We start from the raw sequence: 18893 nt of genomic DNA, 5'->3' as shown, positions 1-18893 counted from the left end.
ACCACTCTCTGGGTGCGGCCCTCCAGCCAGTTGGTGACCCATTTGACTGTATAGGTGTTGACACCACAGTCCCTCAGTTTCCTAATGAGAACGGGGTGAGAGACAATGTTGAAGGCCTTCCAAAAGTCCAGAAAGACTATTTCCACTACTACCCTTGCATCTAAGGATTTGGTGACCTGGTCGTAGAAGGCCACCAGGTTGGTCTGACAGGACCTGCCTCTAATGAACCCATCCATGTTGGTTGCCCCTAAGCATAATCTATCCTGCTGGCCCCTCGTGGACATGTGCCAGAATAATTCTCTCAAAAAGCTTACCCAAGATCGAGGTAAGACTAACTGGCCTATAGTTTCCCGGGTCCTCCTTCCTCCCTTTTTTGAAGATGGGAACCACACTGGCCTTCTTCCAGTTCTCTGGCACCACACCAGAGCACCATAAGTGCTCATAAAGCCATGCCAGGTGTCCCGCAATGACCTCAGCTAATTCCCTCAGCACTCTGGGGTGGAGATCGTCCGGACCAGCTGATTTAAATATATCCAGTCCCTCCAGAAGTTCCCTGACCCTTCACCTAGGTGCACCTCCCCTAGAGCCTGAGGGGACCCCAGTTGGGGGGAGGGCTGATTTGGTCCCTGCTCAGGAAAATGGAGGCAAAGAAGTCATTAAATAGGTTAGCTTTGTCATCTGGTGTGAACAACCAAATTTCCTAGCATGTCTTGCAGTGGCCCCAAGTTACCCAGTACCTTCTTTTTGCCCCCTATGTATTTAAAAAAGGACTTCTTGTTGACCTTGATCCAGGACGCTAGTCCCAGTTCCATCTCTCCCTTGGCCTTCCAGACTGCTCCCCTGCAGTCCCGAGCAACCGCAGTATAGTCCTCCCTGGTGATGGCCCTTCCCTTCCATTGGGTGTACGCCTCCCTTTGAGCTAGAAGACATTCCCGGATGCTTTTGGTATGCCATGGGGGCTTTTGCACCCTCCTGCTCCCTTTGATCCATGTTGGGATTACCTCCCTTTGGGCTTGGCGGATCATCTCCTTAAGGAGCGACCACTCTTCTTGGACACCTGGCTCTCCTCCCCTCTGGGACCTCAGTGCTTCCCCGACTATTCTCCTTAGCTCACTGAAGTCTACCCTCCTGAAATCTAGGGCTGCTGCCTTGCTGTAGGTCTTTGCCACCTTGCGCTGGACGGTGAATTCCAGCAGGCGATGAACACTGCCGCCCAGGTGGTCGAGCACCCACAGCCCCCTCACCAGGTCATCACCCGTGGCCAGCACCAGGTCCAACAAGGTGTCTCCCCTGGTGAAACTTGTTCGCACCCTAAATTAATATTCAGTGAACCAAGTATGACTCTCACTTCAGTCAAGTTGCATAAAAAGTCAAAGAATCAGAGCTGGAAGAGACCTCAGGGATTAACTGAGCCCAACTCCTGCATAGACAAAGGATATACTATTTCTAAAACCAACACTGTAACTGTGAGAGCAGGGCTCAACCAGGGCAGCAGTTCAGGGAAGCGTTTAAGTGATCCCAAGCTCTCCTAATTTTGCATTATTGGCAGATTTGACCAGAAAGCTCTCTATTTCTGCACCTAAAACACTAATCAGCACCAACTCCAGAGTAGACTCCTGCGAGTCCTTTTTGAAGCCTCCTGCCACTCTAACATGAATCCATTTTTCGGTCATTGAAAACTGAAGTCGTCAATTATATATCTGCTTAATCTAGTTGTATCTAGCCCACATTTATCCAATTACCCATGTGGGACTGCATCAAAAGCCTTAATAATAGGAGTGCACCGATAGAGATTTTTGGGACCGATACAGATACCCAATCTTTAAGGAGGCATATCGGCCAATACCATTCTGATTTCTGATATTTCTTCCTCCAGCCGGTAAATCCAGCTGGTGGAAGGGGAGGGGGGGAAGGGGTGTGGGGAGGGAGCAGATCAACCCTCTCCCACTCCCATGGTGAGGAAGGGTGCAGGGGCAGGCACTGCCGGGGTGAGGTGTGGGTCCCGCCCCTGAATGGACCCCAGGAGGGCGGGGAGAGGTGGGGCCTGTGCCCTTGGATATGTGCAGGGCAGGGCAGGCAGGCTGCAGCTGTGGGCTGGAGCCGGGGCTCTTCTCGCCAAGAGTTGGGCTCGAGGCATGGGCTACAGAGGGGGTTGCAGCCACCCCAAATTTTGCCATAGCTCCCTCCCAGTGCCACCACTGCAACGCATCTGGCATACCCCCGGTTCTTCCCCATGACCCAGGGGAGCAGGAGTGGATGGAGATGGGAAGGAACATGGGTGGAAGGGAAGCTGTTTTTCCTCCTCCCCGCCATGGAGGTATTAAATGCAGATGGGGAGGAAGGACGAGTTGGACTGGTGGGAAGAGGTCATTCTCTCTGGTCAGAAGAGGGAGGCAGGAATTGGAGAGGGTAAGGTGGGATAGATTGCTTCTCCGCACCTCCACCCACCCAGGATGGGGGAGGGGGCTGTTATTTTAATATTTTATTTTGTTCTAGAAACTCTCTCATTGTAAGCCACCCTGAGCCTTTTTGGGGAAGCACAGAATATAAAAATCTAATAAATAAATACATAATTGGAAACTACATCTCTTCCCCTTCTTTAGGGATACAACTTTTAATTATTGGATCCCAGGGTTTTGTTTTATTTTATTTTGAAGATTAAGATGAAAGTACTCATCCAGAGACACCAAGCAGCACTACCTTCTTTGCAACCTCCCTTCAGTATCTGTCCTTCACTATTGACCACTTGACCCAGTTTCCCGTTTCACCTTTTCTGATGGATAATTTTTTCAGAACAACACTCTTCCTTGCTGTCTAGAACATCCTTTGTCAATTAGATCACTTTTTCACCTTTGCTTTCCTGACCATTTTCCTGCCTCTCCTTGTTACGCTTCCTCAATGACTCACCTTCCTTTCCACTGCATACACATTTCTTTTTTGATTGTGAGGTAGCTAAGAAGTTCTTTGTATAGCCATGTCAGTCTCCTAAATGCAGCTCTTTTCATCTTTCACTGTATTGGAATAGCTTCTGGTTGACCCTCCAATATTACAGCCTTTAAGAACTGCCTTCTTTCCTGGCTCTTTTTAACCTTCAGTCTTGCTGTGCATAGGATCTTGTGTACAAATTCTCTGAACTGGTTGAAAACTGACTTTTGGATTTGGCTGGTTGGGCAAAGAGAACCCTGCTTTCCCCGCTGCCACAGACCTGCGCCATGGGTCTTGGGCAGTAGGGAAAGTGGGGAGATCACACTGCCCCTTGTCCTGCACCAGCAAGGGTAGAACAAGGGGTGATGAGTGCTTTGTCCAGTGAAACAGAAACACACATTGTGGCACAGCACAATTGCTCCATTCAGTGACTTGTTTCTAGCCTTAGAGACGTCTATTGCCAGAGTCCAATGTGCAAGATGGAGTCCCAAGGCAAGATCCAGGGATAGCACCATAGTAAAAACCCCAAAATCCTCTTATTTTCTAGCAACTGAGAACAGGAAGGGAATCTGCCTTTTCACAAGTGTTGCTGTTGCTTATCTACTGTTGACTGGTAAAGCTTCAGTCCCCCAGTTAGAGGCCATCCAATATGTTTTCCAGGCACTGCTGAAGCCTATTCTTAGTATTTTTTTTAAACGTCCAGTTTCTCAAACATCTGTAAGTCCTGTCCATTACTGAAATGTCAGCTGGAGTCTTATGAAAATACTCTTTATATAAGTTCCAAGGGGCCTAATTTCAAACATGCATATTAGTATCTAGTATCTCTCTCATCCCTGCACACAAATAGCTACCTTTCTGCTGGTCAGAAACAGAGGCAGCGGTCTCCTAATCACTACTCATACCTTGGGCCCACAGTAATAAGATGCTGGATAATCATCAATTATAAGAACATAAGCAGCATACATGGGATCACACCAAGGTCCATCTAACACAGAAACTTTTCTCCAATTGGGCTCCCTTAGCTCTCTAGTTATTATTTTATCCTTGCACTCCCATTTCTGTTTTATCATAATTTGTGCCATAAAAATCACCTGCAGTACATTTAGTGGCCTCGCTCCATCCATTGAGGGAGGGGTGCATAGTTTCTTATCATCATACAGCAAACAGGTCCATCTCCCACAGCACAGTAAGAAATGCTTAAGAGGGAGAGCATATGTGCAGGCCATATCCAAAGTGATTAACTCCATGCCATACCCTCCTTGGCATCCATCAGGGCTAAATTTAATTATGGCTTTGATTTTAAAAGATTTCAACCCATTACTGAGATTAGAAGCTCTCCAGTGACCATCTGGTTCAAAATACTGATGTCCTGCTTTCTGAAATCTAAGTAATACCCTTGTATCCTGTCTTCCCCAGTAACAGTTTAACATTTTTACATGGTGTTAAATCCCTATTTCAGTATGTGAGCTAGAAGAATAGGCACTTAAGAGTTGTTGTGCTGTCCTGTTGCACATGAAGCTTGATTTAATCTTCTAATGGCCAGTACTTTCCTCAAAGGAAGAATTTTACTCAGATTTGGCGGTCAGTGATTTTGAAGCTGTTTTATTCATCCTTCCTTTAAAAAAAAGCAGAAGCAGAAGCAGGCAGTTGGCACTATATTACTTGAATGAAAAAGTGTTTTCAACTTTCACATTTCCTCCATTTCTCTCACTTTGATTCCTTTTATCATGTTGCTGATCTTCTATATAGCATTTCACATTTGCTTCCCTCAGTCTCACACTCAAGTTTAGACACTTCAGGATCCTACCTCCAAGCAATGAAATCTATAGCAGCAAGGGAGACAGTGGACAAATCTGCCTCCATTTTCCTTGTTCATTCATTTATGCTGTTAAGCAGCATATTCTTTTATGGAGCAATTTATGCCGGGAGGAAGGGTGGGTTTTTTGATTAGTCCTTGGGTCAGAAATGAAAAGTTCATTAATGGAAGGGGTAATAATGGATACAGGACAGGAAGTTTCATACAAATAAATTCATTTTAAATCCATGGGAACAACATGTCGCTCTTTGAATTTCACTGAGGAGGCTCCCTCCTGTGGTTACAAAGTTTACTTCCTAATAATGAACTTTTCATTTCTGACCCAAAGACTAAAAAAAAAAGTATATCCATCCAGCACCACAGAATGAGTTTGCTATCCCTAATTTAGACAGCAAGCTTCAGGGTGGAGCTCATCCTTTACTTTTAGGCAATTACCCACCCTGTTGTTTTCACTGGCAAAAAAGCACTCAGCCACAGCAATTAAAAGACAACACACTAAACTGAAAACCTGTATTCAGATTAAGAGGTGTAACAAATGTATGTGTAACCCTTGCGTTGAACTATAAGCACTTTATATAGCAACAGAATAAAATAGAATGTAACACACACACACAGATATGTCATTAGGGCTAGTTTACTCTTTTCTTTTAAAATCTAGGAGTTGTGCTATACTGCACACAGTAGTATCAGCACTACTGCTGAGCTACTCCTAGACCTTGGTCCCTCTGCTGCCATTCCGTAAATGTCACGTGAATGATATTTACAGGCTTTCCCTCTGCCCCTCTGGGGTTCCCCCCAGTTTCCATCCCCTGCCTCTCAAGGCTCCCCCCCTGCTTCCTAAACACCCACAAGACATTCTTAATTGTGGTTGCCCATGCTGTCCATCCTGGTGGAGCAGGAAGGGAAAGATTAACCTCCCTGCCCACCTGCCACCACTGCCCTGCTGTTCTGCCCCAAAGAGCAGTAGCAGCAGGGCAGGCAGTTAACAGCACGGGCAGCCACAAGGAAAATCGGGAGTGGGGAATGGCTGATGGGCAGTAAGCAAAGATCCGGGTTGGTGGCTTGGATCAAGCCCACTGTTTCCCCACCACTGGAGGAGGGGGCAAATGGGGTATTTTTACTAGGATGTAGCCTAAAGTGACTACATCTTAGTGTAACATGAGCTGGGTAGCATGGATAATAATCCTGCTCTGGAGCGGAGTAACTTTAAGCTGCATAATGAGTGCTTAAAGCTTGTTTCAGATGTCAATGTCAGGACAATCCAGGGGTTCACCTTTCCAGGAGCCATCCAGAAGTACTGGGTAACAAGGCCCTTTGTCAGCATGATGAGCAGTAGTTTCAGCAAATCAGCAAGGTAACATTAAAAAAACAAAAACAAAAACAAAATGGATCGTGCCAAAGGAGAGCGTTATGAAGGGATATGAAAAACAACAAGGTAGCTTTGAGGATACTCACAGGCTGCTGCTCCTAAACATATTTGCTTTTGAGAAACCTAACAAGCAGATGATGGAGGCTGACACCAAGGACTGACTAAAACTGGGAGCTGATCTTTCCATGAAGAACCAAAGGGGCAGAAAGTTTTAAATTTGCCAGAGCAGGGGAGCTGAAGGTGGGTCCAGAGTGCAGGCCCACTTATGCATGCAGTGCTGGGCCTGTATGGTGTGTATCTTCTGGCCACTTAGAAGTTAGACAGCTCTGTGCTAGAGCCTAAGCAACCAGCAGAGGGATGAAAAAGGGGTGAGGTGATTAAAACAACAAACTGGGATAACGCTCCTTGCATCAGCATTCTGGATGGATATCCGTGAGGCAAAGCTCCATTTGCAAGCCTAAGCAAAGAAAGTTTTGAAAATGACAATAGGAGATAAAAGCCTGTGCAAGAATGCATAAGGCAGGCTGTATCTTACGTGTACAAGTCACAGATGGATCAAGGATCAGGGAAAAGAGCCGTTTAGCACAGCAGCCTCAGGAGGGGAAGGTAATCTCTGCACAGGACTGCTTAGGGAGCTTTCTACATTTCACACTTGTTAATGCTGAACAAAACAAGAAATTGCAGGATGTGCAAGGAGCAACTGTCATGTTACTGTAAATGCTGTAGCTGCTCTGACATGCTCTGAGGAATGCCTCCAGGTCAACACAGTTCATTCTTTCAAGTGCAACTGAGAAACAAAAGCAGGTGACTTGAACAGCCCTTTTGTGTAATGCTCCCATTATCAATTATTTCACAGAAAGTTTACTGCTTTGTATCAGATTATACAAAAATCAAAACTCAAATCCATTTAATTCCACAGGTATTTGTGGAAAGGCATCACAGCAGTCACTCTGAAAAAACACAGTCTGATAGACCCTGATAACAGAACTGGATTTTAGAGCAGTCTTATCATAAAGTAGAAAAAGTTAAAAATATATCCAATTAGTGCTACAAGATAGCTTTATTTCACATATGGATATTTTGTACTATATGCTTGAGGGGAAAAGCCTATAGTTTCTATATACTTTTACGCTACAATGGCATAACACAGTCCTAAAAACTGGGATTAAATGATCATGCCAGGATTCTACCCATCGAAGAGCTGCTAGAGGATTCAGTGCTATAAGAGTACCCCTGCAGTCTTTGTTGCAATTTGGGTTTTCTGCCCAGATTAGAAATTCTGCATAAAGTTCAGGACTCAGGGCAAGTTTACATGTGCTCTGGGGGAGGGGAGGGGAGGGGGCAAGGGAACAGCACTTTAGTTACAGCGGGTCCAAGAACTGCTCTAATTAAAATGCCACTGCATCTCGTGCATCAGCGTTCCTGTGCTTAAAAATGACAGCAGGGGAGCTTGAACTAAAGCTCATTCAATGAGCTTTAAATCAAGCGTCCCCGCCACCATTTTTAAGTATGGGATGCTGATACACGAGACGTGGAAGGCTGCTAAAGTACAGCAATTGTCACACTTCAGCAGACTCAATTAAATAAGTCTGCTCCAACATGCTCAAATTCCAGCATGTCGGAGCAGCCTCCACGCTCGTGTGTAGGTATCCTCAATGTATTTTTACCAAGCTGTCACAAATCTAACAATAATGGGTGGCTGAGCTAAGGACTATAACAGGGATACCCAACCCATGGCACATGCCACAAGTGACACACGCAGGCGCTTTGTTTGGCATGCAGCAGATCCGGCAGGGAGCAAGAAGAACAACATCAATAAGACAGGGAGGAGAACAGAGCACTGGATCAGGCAGGGAGAAGTGAGTAGAGCAGGAAGAGGAAGGTGACTGGAGAGGCACTTAGGGAGGGGGCCTTACTTTGTGATAGGCTAGCCCAAAAAGGGTGGCTGCCCTTAGGCTACATGACTGAATCATAATTGCGCTAAACTAGATGCAGTACTCCAAGCGAGGCCTCATCAGTGCTGAATAGAGTATAAGAATCACTTCTCTTGATTTGCAAGTGACACTCCTATTAATATAACCCAGTATCCTATTGACCTTGATTGCAACAAGAACACACTGTTGGCTTATATTCAACTTATGTAACTCTAGAACACCAAAGTCTTTCTCTGCAGTATTGCATCCTAGTTACTCATATTTGTGCATGCAACTATTTCATCCCAAGTGCAGAACTTTGCACTTGACCTTGCTGAATTTCATCTGATTGATTATGGACCATGTCTCCAGTCTACCCACGTCATTCTGAATCACTGCTCTACCGTCTGAAACGTCAGCAACTCCAACCAACTTAATTTCATCTTCAAATCTGCTAAGCCTGCGCTCAGTCCCATCATCCAAATCATTTATGAAGATGCTGAACAATAGTGGATCCAGGACAGACCACTGGGGAACTCCACTTGATACCTCCTCCCAGTTAGACATTAAGCCATTGACCATTGATCTTCAAACATGGTCAACCAACCAGTTATGTATCCAACTTACAGTACTTTAATTTAGTCTGTATTCCTTATCTTGTTAATAAGAATGTCATGGGAGATAGCGTCAAAACCTTTAATCTGTAAATCAGAATAACTTTCAAGATTTATAATACAGGAAGTTATTGAAATAGTCACACCTGTTAGTACGCGGACCTAGAGCAACAAAAGAGACCCCAAGAAAAATCCTTCCTTATGGCATGGATAAATACTCAAAACTGCAAGATTGTACTACTGGCACACCTCACATTTAACAGAAGATTCCAATGCCTTTTTAAGACTTTAATGTTGTCCGGGGGATTCAGACACACAAATCCTGCATTAGCTAGCTAGATACTACAGTTAAAACATGTAGGTAATTTTGAAAAATGAACTTCAGCAATCCCACCTTTCTTGTACTCACCTCTCTTCTATCTAAATTAATATTTACAGCTGGGTAAATCATTAGTCAAGGCACAGTGAAAATTTAGTGAGTCAGAACAGTCCTAGCACCAACAACACAGAAAGAATGTTCAACTGCTTCAACCATTAAATAGACTAGTTTTTCAGATATATGATTCTACAGGTCCATATTCTAAATCACAGCTTATAGTAAGCTCCAGTAATGGAAGAAAGCCTATTTAATGCCCACTACACGCTGTCCTACTTTTGCTGTTCAATAGCTGTGCCATTTAATCCTTAGCTCTGGCAAGCATGCTCACTTTGTATTTGTTCTCCAGTTTGGTAGGAGTTGGAATGTGGCCTCTCTTCCTGAAGGTTGTAAAGTGCTTGCATTGAGGGCATGGCTTGGTACTGGAGTCAATACGGCTGAGTTCCAGGAAATATTTATACTTGATGATGTCATCGTGTGGCAGATTGTAGAGGATGGTTGTTTCATCCAAGTGTTCGCTGCACTCAGTGATGGGACATTTTATTTCTGCTTGCCCCAACTGCACCTGTATGTAAAGAGAAGGGTAAAGAACAGATATATAACCTCTTTCTTGGTAGATCTAACACTTAGTGTCAACTATATAAAAATAAACACTCAAAACACAACTTTATAGATTTGCAAAGAAAATTCCTTTAATTTTAATTAGACACCCTAATAATCCACAATCAGCATGCCTTTCTAAAATTATTTTATTTTACTGCAATCAAATATCATTTAACAATTTTTTCCATAAAGTAACGTTGTCCCTTCACTTCCCAACAGAAGCATTACTCATAAGTATAGCAAGTGGAGTTTGAGTTTTGTTCCTGTTCGAATTCAACTATGGGCACACATGCACCTTATTGCCCCAAGACTGGAAATTCAGTATCTAGTCAGTCTACCCATATTACAAAGCAGCAGACAATAACCTCCTCTGTACTCCTCTCTCTTCCAGATAGCTACATAAATAAGAGCATATAGAAGCCAAAGCAGATGGCAAAGAGAGCAGACAGTAGAACATATACAGGGACTCCTCACCTCTAAGAACTCCAGTTCCATTACCAGTAAATAATTTTCTCCCCAGCAAAAGAATATATAGAGGGACAAACATTCGGCAGGACTTCCAAACAGTATACTAAGAGGTTGGTGCAAGTACACTGAATTGGAAGAGGTCTTATTGAAGGGTTTACATCTGAGCACACCATCCTTGAAAGAAGAAAAAAAGTGAGCCCCACACTGCTGTTCACGTATATCAATTAGATATTTTTAAGGGAGGCTAACGATGCTGCATGGGCACCAGCTGAACAACTTTTTATTGGAAGTTCGACTAAAAAGCTCCGTGCCACCTTGGATTCACTTCACATGAAAATTGCATCACAAGCTGCATCACTCAACGAAAGAGAGGATTTAAAATTATAACGAAGAAACCAGACAAACTATTTTTTCATACCATTTACAACTAAAACAAACAGCAAACTAAACTAGCTGAAGACGCTAATATTCCACCTTAAACCAAGAACAGTAGAGAAAAAAAATGAAGTGACAGTCAGTCCCAAACTGCCACATACATACCTTCGGTTTGGTGTGTGAGGATGGTTAGGGCATATTTGCCAATGGAATGTATGCTGCTGGCAAAATGTCTAGTCTTGGGCATATAGAGAACATGCACATACAGGAAGGAATGCACAGAGACAAGCACCTGAAGAATTTACTTCTCATGAATGTTTGCCAGGTCTCAACCTAAATAGCCACACAAACCAACACCAGAATGTGAGCCAGTGAGGATGTAAATACCAATGTTTTAACTTCCACGTTGCTTCAAAAAACACATTGCTGTATTACTGCACTGTGCAATATAAGAAGCAAAAGAATGTATTTTCAAAGGTATGCAGAAAGTATAAAAGCAAATTTGCACAGAGAAAAAGGTATCCATTGTTTAAGACTGAAAATAGATTTACACGTTTCAGAAGCTCTGGGTTGATTTTCTGGATCAGTGCTCTTACTCCTACTTCTCAAGATTTTGCTGTCTCTATCAACTTCTGTCTGTTCTTTGAATAAAGCAGTTAACTTAGTACTGTTCAATCAACACACTTTTAAAAAACAGTCAGCAAAACAGGTGTAAAAGGTTTTGTCTACTGGCAGTCACTGCTGCACCCAACAAAAACACACTGAATTAAATTGTACAATCCCCCATTTTATACTTGTAAAAGGCAAAGAAACTGGAACCACGATTTTCAAACACGGGTATCTATCACTAGGCACCAAAATCAAATGCTTAATTATCCACTTGGTTATTTATGTCTGAAAGTCCATGCCTAAACAGTTTGCTTGATGTCACTGCATAAGCTCAGAGAGGACAAGAAGAGAACCCTGATCTGACTACTGTAAATCTTATGCCTTCACAAGAACATTTTCCCTCTTAGTATCAAATGCGTTGAAAGCCTCATACAAATATAAACTAGTCAATTTATTTTCCCCATTACAAAGTTGAACTTCAGCCAACCCACCACTTAGTTGTGACTAGGGTTCTGACTTCAAAGCAGTTTCATTATTCTGACCTCACTTCTGGTTATTTATTAAGGAGGGAAGCACTGGTGGCGATGTTTTGATTAGCTTAGTAAAAAAGGCAAACAATGTCCAGAGCTGATTCTCTTAAAACTCCACAGTATTTGATACAGACAAAGTTTTATGAATGTAGAGGGCTTTCATGCAAGTTTAAAAAAACAAAACAAATATATCACATGTATCCATTTCAATATCAGAGGGAAAACTAGGTTGTTTTTTTTAAATGTATTCACAGATGCCAAAGATTTCAACTTCTCTAACTAGCAAAGACTATTAGACCTCCCAAGTATTTTGTTGTTTCTATGCACTTGAAATAGCTCCACTACTACATTTACAGTCAAGGTGCAAGATTCGTGTTTCAAGCTGCCAGGAGTCATCCCAGATGCTCTGTCTGAAAGTCCTTTTAGTGTAACTTGCTTGGTGTCACATGCAAGGAATATCAGAATGGCTAGTGACATACACTCCACCAAACAAATTAATTTTGTTGATCCCTGTACCAAATACACGATCAATCTCGTTTCAGTCACTATATTGGCACATAGGGCACAGGAGTTCTCTTTTCCACAATGCCTTCTCTACAAGGATCTCAAAGCCCCTCCACAACCATTAGTTTCTACTCATCTGAAGAATCAGGTCTCAATACTTAACGGAAGTAACGAAATAATGGAGTTATTACCGTATTATTGTTGGGGTCCCTGTTGAAATGAGAGGCTGTGACCTGCAATGTGTAAAAACTAAGCATATGGCATCACCAAACGATCTTGCTGGAAAGTCAGCAAAATAATATGTAAGAATGAAATGAAACACAAGAGAACAGAGAGTTTCTCCCTGCACTTGGAGAAAAGAAGAGGGTGCATGAAAAGATTCATCATCGTCTTATAAAATGGTCCATGTAAGCTGGAGAACTACTGACTGACTGGAGCAACATTTAGGCATGAATGGGTATCACTCTAGCCTGATCTTTTCCTCTGCTTCAAAGCACTCTCAAACAAAATTCTCTTGGAGTCAGTCTACAGCTGGCTTGAGCTGCTGTCACTGTTTTGATGAGAGGTATGACCGTTTTTCCTGACAAAGAAAGATGCCTTATAACCAGTATAGCTCATTTCAATTTCTAAATTGGAAAAAGTTTTTACTGAATATGGTAAATCTCAAGAGGTTTGCTGCTTTACATCAGCAAACTTAAAGCAGCAAAACTTACTGTATTTGCTTGAGCCTAAGGGAAGGCTTTCCCCCACCCACATTTAACATGGTGGAAAAGCCTCTTGGAGTCAGGGTCAGAATCAGAGCTGCACCCTCCTCCCCCCACCACCTCTGCTTACTGCTGCCTCCCACAGTCTTTGCCCCACCTGCCCCCCTGGCACTGTTTACCTTCTGGTTCTGGCTCTGACTTCAGCCCAGGGCATAGAGCACATGGTTGCTCCAGCACCAGTCCAGCCATGCAACAGCCAGGGCCAGAAGCCACTAAACCGCTGCTCCTTGGCTGGGCTGGGGCCAAAGTAACCACATGCTCCATGCCTCAGGCTGCAGCAGGGCCAGAGCCGGAGGGTAAGTGGCAGTGGAAGCAGATGCGGTGATTGGGCAGAGGCTGAGGCCAGGGAAAGAGTGGGGGAAAAGAGAAGGACAGTTAGTTGGGGGGAATACGCCAGGGGGTGTAGGCATTAAAGCACACAGGCATGGGGGGGAGCGGCAAGTGGAAGGGGAAGAGGCAGCAATGGCAGAGACTAATTTAAGACCACCCTCCAATAATTAGATTCTAGACATGTACTATTGTCACAAATTCATACATTTTCTATGTCTATAATCTTATTATTGGAGGGTCACCTTAAGTTCAGAGTCATTTTGGATTTGGGTAAATATGGTACGTTTACATCAACCCTGACCTCCACAATTTCAAGAAGCCACTCATTTTGAGTGCCAAGCTTAAGGCATCTGAAAATGAAAATCATTTTGGGCATACTGAGAAACCATAACACCAACCAGCACCAGTCAAAGGGAACAGCATGCAGTCGACATATAATCTGATAATCAGCTTGAATGTATGTTGTTGGCTTGAATCCCTAAAAGACACCAACCTTCTCCCCCCCCCCCCAAAAAAAAAACCAAAAACAAAAGAACCCCCTTAAAGTTCTTTCCCCCTTTCAAGAATTTCTGCCATGTAAGTATTAATTTACTTTGGTCACGGTTTGCGATTGGTACATTCATCTTACGACAGGAGTAGGAAGAGAGGGGAGAAAGCTCACAAAAATAAAATAAAAAGCCATACTAAAATCTCTCAAAACAAGCAGGAAAGAATTATTAAGATCTTTATTTTTCTCCTGTTTTTCAGATGCTTGTGTCAACATCTGTTTTATTAATAAAAAGGTGTAGTCTATTGCAGTGGCATTGAATGAAGATTTTTTTTGTAACTTATGTGTTGCAACACCTACTCTCTGAAATTAAGTAGGTTTCCATGCACACACTCCAGGAATGCTCTTAGATTCCAATAACTTTTTTTTACCTCAAAAGCTTACATTCAATTTAGTTAAAAATGGAAACAGAATACAAACTAATTATAATGAACATTCATGGTACCCAAATAAAAAAATCAGTGTTAAAAGTTGGTTAATTTACCGCATCGTCCTAATGGGGGGTGGGAGGTAGGGAATAATTTTGGTGTTTAGATTGTTGAAAGCAGGGGGGTTGTAATAATAATGTTTTATTGTAGTTGCTCAAAATTAGGAAATTCACCCCAGAAATTAATAAATACCTGAACCTAAGTATCTGGTTTTGTGGTGGTGACTGTGGTAGGGTAAGGCGTGGATGGGAGAAAGGGGCAGGTTGACATGGTTTATAAGTTTTATGAGGCTGGAATGGCTCCATTGGTCCTTTAAATCACACCACTGAGTTTAGTCAGTCAGTCTCACAAAAATTAGAGCCACCCACATAAACATAAGATTTTCCTATTGTTTTCACCATCAGAAAAGGTTTCTGCATTTTGACTACTGATTATATTTATTTCACATACATGCAGTCATGGAGTGGATGTTTTGTTATTCTATATTATTTTAATATTTTATTCCTTTTATACGTTATTTTATCACCTTGTATTTTAAAGCTGCCCTGAGCCTTTTTGGGGAAAGGCATCATATAAATGAAATCAAGATATTCAGTCAACTATAAATTGCCTTATTCATTCAAAGTCCATACTCCATAGTAGTCACTTCAGCTTCAGTAACAGATGAAGCCGATGCTGAATGATACTGCTGCTTTTTATCACAATTACTGTACCCAAGGTAGAGTGACAATCTTTAAAGAATTTTAAATATAACAACTCATATTTCTGTTGGTCAAACAACAGAACTGCTTTTAAAAGCCAAGAGCCATCTAATGCATATCTCAATAAACCACAAAACCTCTGAGTTGAGAAAACTTGAGCCCTAACGTAAATAACTATTTATTATGAACTTTGGAATTCAGTAGTTTAAACAGCATGGCTTAACAAGCCTATTCTCTTGCTCACATTTTTAACCACCAAGATATGGAAAATATTCTGCCAAGAAGTCAAGCCATAGTGGAATACCACACCACAGCCAGAACACCCAGTCTAGTATCAGCAGCATATTAGAGAGAAGGGTCCAGCAATGTATGTTGCCTATTCTACCAATTATAAAAGCAGTACTTATCAGAAGTTAAGTAAATGTAATGCTAAAATACCCAGCATTTGTAAGCTTCAGGGATACAAAATTACAGATCCAACAGGGTTACAGAGAGCACAATAAAACCTTTTAGGTTCTAAAAACAGCAGTTATCTTCTCTCTTCCTGGGTTATTTTTAAAAATGCAAAATCCTTTTTTCTCAGGACCAGTTTGTTACAGCACTAAAATACTATATTTAAAACACTTACCTTTAAGAAGCCATTGTGTATTAAAAACTACTTCTCAATGAACACAACAGCATGGTGTATCTTCACAGCTTGAGGGATGACTTGGATTCATCTAATCACAACTGCACTTCAGCAGAATGCTAAATGTCAGGCACCATTCAATCATCAACTGTACTTCTCTTTCTTCAGGCATCTCAGGAGGTACTAACACAGCTTATAAGTCAAAGCTTGAATGTAGGGTCACATGCCTTCTATTTTATAAAAAGACTAACATTTAGAACACACCAGAACAGCAAGGGGTCAAACTGTTTCTACTTTGTCTGAAAAAAGCTGTTTATGTTGGGGGAAAAAATGCAGCACTTAACATTCAAGAATCCTATAGAATCAGTAACAAACCACAGAAGCAGAGGGTGCCATAGTTTTAACATGTTATGAAAGTTTCTTTCAGCTTTTCTTTTAAGGAAAGCTTTGTTACCTACACAGAATGCAAAATTCCTATGACCTCAGAAGCACCAAGGTCAGCAACGATTTACACCTTTGCACCCTTCAATTTCACTCGGCTGAAACTGAATGGAATATATAGTCAGGCCAGGGTATGTATGGGAGCTCCTGAATTTTATGCAACATCGTACTCTAAAATGTGGACATATAAAATGGCATCTTTCTGCTCAAGTAGCCTGCTTTGCGTTCAGAGATATTTGCTAATTTCACTAAATAGAATAACCATTAACTACTTTTTGCTCCCACTAGAACCGCAGGCAGCTGAGAGGGAACTATGTGCTAGTTCAGTGGTTCTCAACCTGTTTTGTACCAGGACCCGTTTGTGAACATCAATGGCCAATCCTGACCCAGTGCCCCTCACTCCTGACTGGCTGCCCCTGCTCCCCAGGCTAAGTACAGACAGTCAAAAAGCCTGAAGTTGAACCAATTCAGTCTTTGCAGGTTAGTTTAAGCTGCACAGATTCAACTGAGAAACAACTGGACATACCTTTAATTCAGGAAATTCAGCCACATGCCTGCAGTGGCTCAAGCCAAAAGCTGGGGGGGTTAGAGCAGAGCTCTCTGGCATTTAGCCAGCATGGACTTGTGTGTTCACTTCCTCTTACTGCTGCCCTAGAGGTCTCTGGGATTTGAAGTCCAAAATCACAGCAGTAGGACTTTGCAGGGTTGCTTATCACTTCCTCTTCCTGCTTTCATGTGCCTCTGGGATTTGTAGTCCATAGTTGCAGCCAGCACTAAATTTAGCAGCACAGCTCTGTACTTGGAAGAAAGTGGGTTTAACTCCAGAGCAGGGGGGTGGCAGGGGCAGTCCCTGCCTCCCCCCTGCGGCAGGAGCAACCTTCTCTGCTTGAGCGGACAGCACAGCACAGCCTAGGGATGGAAAGCATGCTAGGATGCTGGGAGACTGTGATTTAACTAAAACCAGAAAGGGGTCTGGGACAGAAGTTTCATAAACCAGTTTGACCCAAATCAGTTGAGTCTGATATGACATTCAGCTAGGTTTATCTTAAAACAGTTTCAGCCATTTTGAAACTGGTTTATGTGCACTGAGCTTTTTTCTGTCACAGGTTTAAACCAATTTCTGATCACTTAAACCAGTTTGTGTGTACTATCTGTCCCTAGCCCCAGTGTGAGGCATGGGGAAGCCCTAAGCAGCCCCCTGCAGGCTGGAAGGCTGCCACCCTGCAAGGGAAAAACTATGGTTCCCCATGTTTTTCTCCTTTAAAGGAGAATCCATTTTTCAAGTTTGTTGATACATTTTTAAAGTTTGTTCGCAACCCACTTTTGGATCACAACCTACAGGTTGAGAAACACTGCTCTAGCTAGTCTCTCTTGTTACTGAAGTAATTAAATTCCTACCACAGGCCTAAATTCTGCCCTTCAATACACCTATGCAAACTTGCAATTGAGCAAATCAAAAGAATGTAGCTTCCATAGCCTTTTTGAACTCAGGATGATAGAGGACTGAGGAACAAAGGTCCCTTCACATTGATTTTTTTCTAGTGGCACCTGTAAGCAAAATCCCTGCTTATATAGTGAACTTTTAACTCACTGGAAAAAACTGCCAACACCAAAGAATACATTTGTTGTTGAATAAAAAAGGGCTTTTAATGCATGTTTAAGTATCATGGTCAGGAAGCATTCAAAGGTTTAAGTCAGGATTTCTAGGCTGGCTGCTGTATAGACAACTGAAGCAGGCATTAACCTGTGATACACCAGAAGACAGATGGAAAGAGATTGACTAAAAGGCATCTAACGATTTTCAAGTGCAAGATAAAATAGAGCAGAAAAAAAGCTGGTCTTCCTATATTTTAACCTTCCTAACAATTTCACCCTCTAACACCTGTATTCATATCCATTTCCTATTATTTTACAGACTATATCTGGGTGTTTTCTTTTCACTTCCCCATCTCCACAATAATCCACACTATACTGTTTCCCCATTTCCTTTTATCACACTGCCTGCCCTTTCCAAAGCTTTCGTTTGTTGTCCTGTGGGGCCTGGCCAACTCTCAGGATCTCAAAATTGCACTGTTAGATGGGAGGATGTGACACAATTCCATATGCACACATACAAAAACAATCAAACACGGACCATTCATTCATCTATCATGCACACAGTCATCCATATTATACACACACACACACACACACACAAACTTGTGCATGATATACGAATGAGTGATCTATGTATGTGTATTGGATGTGTATGTGCTGGAGATGATAGAGTGTGTGTGTGTGTACCTAACTGATTTCTGTATGTGTGCATGTGCAATTGTGTCACACCCTCCTGTCTAACTGCGCAATTTGAGATCCTGAGAGTTGACCTGGCCCCACAGGGCAACACCTGCAACATCTATTCCAGATGCACCACGCTGCTCTTCTTAAGGCACAAATCTGTAGCGGAATGCCGGGCTAGCGATTCCGGCACCGCTTGGGGAGCCGTGGGCTTTACGGAGTGGGCGAGTGCGCGGCTTGTGGGGCAGGATTGGAGGTAGCTTTATGACCGCCTTCAAGATTCACCGAGTTGGCGCAAGTAGACGACTTAGAGTAAGTTGTTAGTTTTCTATAATAAGTTTGTAGGATGTCTGTTGGTTCACAGGGTTCCGGAGTAAGCCCTTGCATTCTAACCCAGTGGGCTAGGTCCGGCTGCCAACTCCTTAAGTCCCAGAACTGGTCAACAGCTCATTGAGATAGGGTGTTAGTGGTAAAAGTTATTGCGGAGTAAATATAAGGTAAAATAAAAATTTGTTTTATTCACTCACCTGGCCTCACCCTCTTATGAATAAGAGGGGAGACCGGCTGGAACGAAGTTGCAGTAAATATAAGTATAGAAAGCGTAGATATGTTGTCTAAGCTACAAAGAGAGGCAGTCAAGAGGTGGAGTCTCCGATGTTTCTTCAGCTACAGTAT

General features: G+C 42.6%; 1 protein-coding gene across 1 annotated transcript in view; it reads right to left on the bottom strand.

Moving 5' to 3' along the window:
- RNF217 (ring finger protein 217) overlaps nucleotides 1-18893 on the bottom strand; it is a 107797-nt gene that overhangs the window by 42987 nt on the left and 45917 nt on the right. The window contains exon 2 of the mRNA XM_019538203.1: nucleotides 9345-9578. Within this exon, the coding sequence (XP_019393748.1) occupies nucleotides 9345-9578 (234 nt within the window). The remainder of the gene's footprint in view (nucleotides 1-9344; nucleotides 9579-18893) is intronic.

This window comes from Crocodylus porosus, unplaced genomic scaffold (assembly GCF_001723895.1).
Source record: "Crocodylus porosus isolate Cpor-Errol unplaced genomic scaffold, CroPor_comp1, whole genome shotgun sequence".
NCBI lineage: Eukaryota > Metazoa > Chordata > Crocodylia > Crocodylidae > Crocodylus > Crocodylus porosus.
The sequence above is the reverse complement of the archived record's forward strand: the minus strand, read 5'-3'. Positions and strand labels throughout refer to the sequence as shown.